General features: G+C 38.5%; 1 protein-coding gene across 4 annotated transcripts in view; it reads left to right on the plus strand.

Moving 5' to 3' along the window:
• Nucleotides 1-4,449, plus strand: part of LOC108274843 (uncharacterized) — an 8,270-nt gene extending 3,821 nt beyond the window's left edge. For all 4 annotated transcript variants that reach the window (XM_017485274.3, XM_017485275.3, XM_017485273.3 and 1 more), the window contains 2 exons: nt 1,004-1,569; nt 3,513-4,449. In XM_017485274.3, coding sequence (XP_017340763.1) covers nt 1,018-1,569; nt 3,513-3,797 — 837 coding nt within the window. In that variant the 5' untranslated portion in view covers nt 1,004-1,017 and the 3' untranslated portion in view covers nt 3,798-4,449. The remainder of the gene's footprint in view (nt 1-1,003; nt 1,570-3,512) is intronic.

Below are 4,449 nucleotides of genomic sequence, written 5' to 3' on the forward strand. Positions count from 1 at the left end.
GAGCAACAAGTGGAGACAGAGCATGACAGTAAACATAAATAAACACCCACACAGCATAACAGAGCCATAACTAAGCTATTCCCCTCCTATAATTTGTCACACATCTGTAGTGTAGCTTCGGGAGACACTGAAATATAATCTGCTTGGAACAGGGGTATGCTTCATGCCCCATTCTCTAGAGTCTCTTTAGTTCCCTTATTTACTTTAAAAAATAGATATTTTTCTGTAAAGCTGCGTTGTAACAATATGCATTGTTCAAAGAAAAAAACATGCTCTACAAGTAAAATTTAATTGAATGCTTTATGGTGAACCTGCCTGATATAACTCTATAAACTTCAATAAAGGACATTTCAGAAAGGGAGTCATGCTTAAATTATTCAGTTCAAACTTTCTTTCTTTGTTTTTTTGAAGCACCATCAAGTACAGTTTGAATGTGTCCTGAAGATCTAAAACTTATTGGAAAGAAGAAACATTCATATTCACCTATGATTTATTATTATTTATTTATTTATTTTTACACATGATTTATTTATTTTTTTCACAGGTAAAATTGCTGTTCCCATGTAATTTTCTTCACATGATTTATTTATTTTCCAGACTCTTTTTTTCCATTAACCTTATGTGGCTAATTCTTTTATCTAAAGTCTTTATGTTTGAGGATATAGATGAGCAGCTGAGGTTAAGGTCTTGATCAAGAATTTCATCTTGGCAGTTTGGTGCTGTTGGGACTTGAAGTCAAAACCTTTTGCGTTGTATCTCAAGTCTCATTCATTTTCTCCATGACATTTCTTTGTCATCTGCCAATTCTCACCCACCAGCCTGCTCTCCCCTATTAGCCATGCTAACACAGAGATAGTCATTTGTAATTAGATTCACCTGTATCTTTTTTTTTTTATTTCTCAAGCACAATTGGTCATTGAAGTTGAAAATAATGGAAGTGGAATGCGACAGTTATGGATTTTGCTGTAGGTCTCTCAAAAATGCCCTTTTCCCTTTCTTTTAGGACACACTGCTAACATGGGAGCTGTCCTAGCTATAGTTATTGATGTGGTTGTGGCAGGAGTAGCTGCTGTAGTTGAAGCTGCTGCTACAGAAGCTGCTGCAGCACTTGTAGAGGTTGGAGTGGAGTCTATTGTGGAGGCTGGAGAAGCTGCAGCCGCCGCAGCAGAGGCAGCAGCAGAAACTGCCGCAGAGGCAGCGGCCGAAGGTGCAGCCGAGGCAGCGAGTGAAACAGCAGCTGAGATTGCATCCAGCACCGCAGCACAAATTGCAGCAAAAATTTTGACCTATGTAGCCAAACTTAGCAAACTTATAAAAGAAACATTTGAAATCGATGCCATTTTCAAAGCTGCAATAGATGTTTTAAAACTAATGTTGAGTGATCCTTCAGTTGCTGAAAAATACAGGAAGCTGGAGAGAGCTGTGACCATTTTGGAAACACTCAACCAGAAGATGAATGAAATCATGAAATGGCTGGAGGTCCATAAGAATGACTCTGTTGAACTCGAGGGAATTGATGTCCCCTTGGAGTCAGGAATCCTGGCCAAGTTCCTTCAACAACTCTCAACGGTAATCCATAATTTCAGTTTTGAAATATTTACATTCAAATATCTTGAAATTAAACATAAGATTAGATACTTTATAATCATTCACTCACTATAATGTGCGATTCTACTTCAGGTCCTAACCACTGAACCACCAGGGTGGGGGTGAGGTGTTTTAACACTTCTTGTGTTTGGGCACACACATGCCAAAATCAAGTCCCATGGTAACCACATGATGTAGTATTTTGCTACAAAATACCACTGTCAACAGTTGTCTGTTCTTTCCTCTTCTCATCACTTGCATGTCAGACCTTTTTGTATATATTGGCACTATCTGCTTAACAGATTGTGACTATAGTTAGAACTACAGGTATGACCTGTCCTCTAAAGCTGGAGATAGACTCCTATCACTTCATCTTTTTCTCTGAAATAGCTACAACCTTGAATTTGTGTGGTACTTTTCCCTCAGTCTATCGCTGAGAGTGTTTACCCACAGAAAAGACCCTCAAAAGACTACTCCACAACTTAAAAGCCCTATAGAGCCCATCCATATAGGACATGCCTTGTGGTGTAAAAAAAAAGAAAAAGTTTGTGTGTGAGTAGGGAGGGATTAGGGGATAGCTCATTCGGCAGCGACCACATCACACCAATGAGGTGTTATGACAAAGCTACAGGGGTATTATTTTAATAATACGTCCAACTTTTGGGGCTTGGGACCTGGAAAATTCCCAATCCTATCGAGTGGTCACATGAAATTTGTTTCCAATTGGACAGAGGAACAGACAGCAGTGTAGACCCCTAGAGAGAATTCATTGCACTTTTCATGTCCCCAACATTCCAGAACACAATTTTTGGGGGGCTGCCTTTAAAGACATGATTACAATTTAAAGTTCAACCAGCAGACCTATATTTAGAGCCAAGGGTGTTCACAAGATGCATGCAGTTGACCATGTCACCTGTAATGGCCGGAGGCATAAGGATACTTTCAGTTTCCACCAGGGAGCAGAACAGGACATGTCCATGCTCTTTGCACACATTATGGTGCTTGGTCTAATGGGAAAGACCCCTAGTACCAAGCTAGATTCATTGGGTATGCACGCTACATTGTTGTCCCAACATGTGGTGGATATTATTGCAATTGCCTGTGATTTTGTGTTTCTCATAAAAAGGCAACCTGTTTTGAGACAGCCTAATATATACATTTCCATGTCGTTCATGGATTCTGTAAACACTACACATTGTTAACCAATCAAATCTCAGGTTTCTACTTAAAGCCCACAAGAGGGAGACCCTGGTTCCCCACTGTTACCCTTGTTAGTGGTTGCGATATGCCCTCATTGTCACAGATGACAGTGGAAGTCAGGTGAGGCAATTGTAGTTCAGTGGTTAAGGTATTGGACTTCTGCTTGGAAGATTGTCTAAGACTCTTAACCCTCAACTGATTAGATGAAGTTACAATTTAATTCAATTCAACTCAATTCAGTTGTGCTTTTAACAACAGACATCATCAAAAATCAACTTTACAGAAATCTGGATATAAATTTGAAAATACATTTTTTTTATCTTTAATGAATAAGCCAAAGGCAACGTTGGCAAGAAAAAAACCCAGTGAAATGATATGAGGAAGAAACTGAGAGGAACCAGACTCATCTTCGTGACATGGGCTAGTGCAATAATAAATAATTTCTCTTCTATAATTGTATACTATACAGTCAAGCAATGCTAAGTGTTTTGAGTAATTACTGATTTTGTTAGAGTTTTAACTTTATGTCTAGAGTATCAAAGTGAAGTTACTGTATCGACTGTTTAACGATTGTGACTAGAGGATGTTTGTTGGGAAGTGCAGTCTTGAGGCTATCCAAAGTAGAACATCCACAGCCATCTTTATGGTGTCCATGTGGTTCTATGAACATACTCTGAGTACATCCCAGTGTGTTTATTTTTGTATTATTGTTTTGTATGTTTCAGGCTCTGGGGAACATGAAGCGACTAGCAGACGACATCAACCAACTCAACCAGAGCAAACAACCAATCAAAGATGCCCAGATTATAACCATAAACCGCAGCATGATCCGTATTGTGTCAACATTTGAGTCTCTCGCCCAGTTCAAAGAAGAAAAGCAAAGCAAAATCGCTGCATTGGCATCACTTCCTGTCAGCGTGGAGGAAGCGGAGGAGTGGAAGCGTGAGCTGGGTTCTGATGGTGGTCCTACTCTTCAGCTCTTACATCTTACCCTGTACAAATACAAGTAAAAGGGCATGGACTGTCCAGAACCAGAAGCGTAAAATGGTGTCCTGATTCACTGCCTGTTGTTTCAATCAGTATATACACAATTCTGATGATTTTATTGTTTTTAATCAGTATATTCTTAGTTAGTTAGTATTGTTATAATTAACTAGTTGGATTAGGTTAAGAAGTCAATCTTTTAATGCTCTGATATTTCAGTGTGGCGGTACTGTTTTCAGATTCCTTTGTGTACGGAAAATTCAAAGGTAAAATAATTTCTATAACAATTGCAGTAAATGTTTTTTGTTGTTGTTCATTCTGGATTAACGATAAAAATAGAAAAAGAGAGAAAAAGAGAATATTTAAAATTCTCTGATCATCATATGATAATCCTTATGTTATTCCTTAGTGTGTATCCACTAACCTGTGTTAGAAAAGATGCACCAATGTTCAAGGACATGTGTGTGTGTGTGTGTGTGTGTGTGTGTGTGTGTGTGTGTGTGTGTGTGTTAGTGTTAGTTTGCTAAAAGACTTCCTTTATACTCATATCAAACACCAGATGGATGATCTGTAGAGTGCCCTTGTTTTGAAAGTGTATAAAACACTTTGGGTCAAGCTGGAGTCTGGCTCTTGTTACTTTTTTGTAATAAAAGTCTCATTTCTTTTTGCCAACAAAAA

Source organism: Ictalurus punctatus, chromosome 14 (genome assembly GCF_001660625.3).
Source record: "Ictalurus punctatus breed USDA103 chromosome 14, Coco_2.0, whole genome shotgun sequence".
Lineage (NCBI taxonomy): Eukaryota > Metazoa > Chordata > Actinopteri > Siluriformes > Ictaluridae > Ictalurus > Ictalurus punctatus.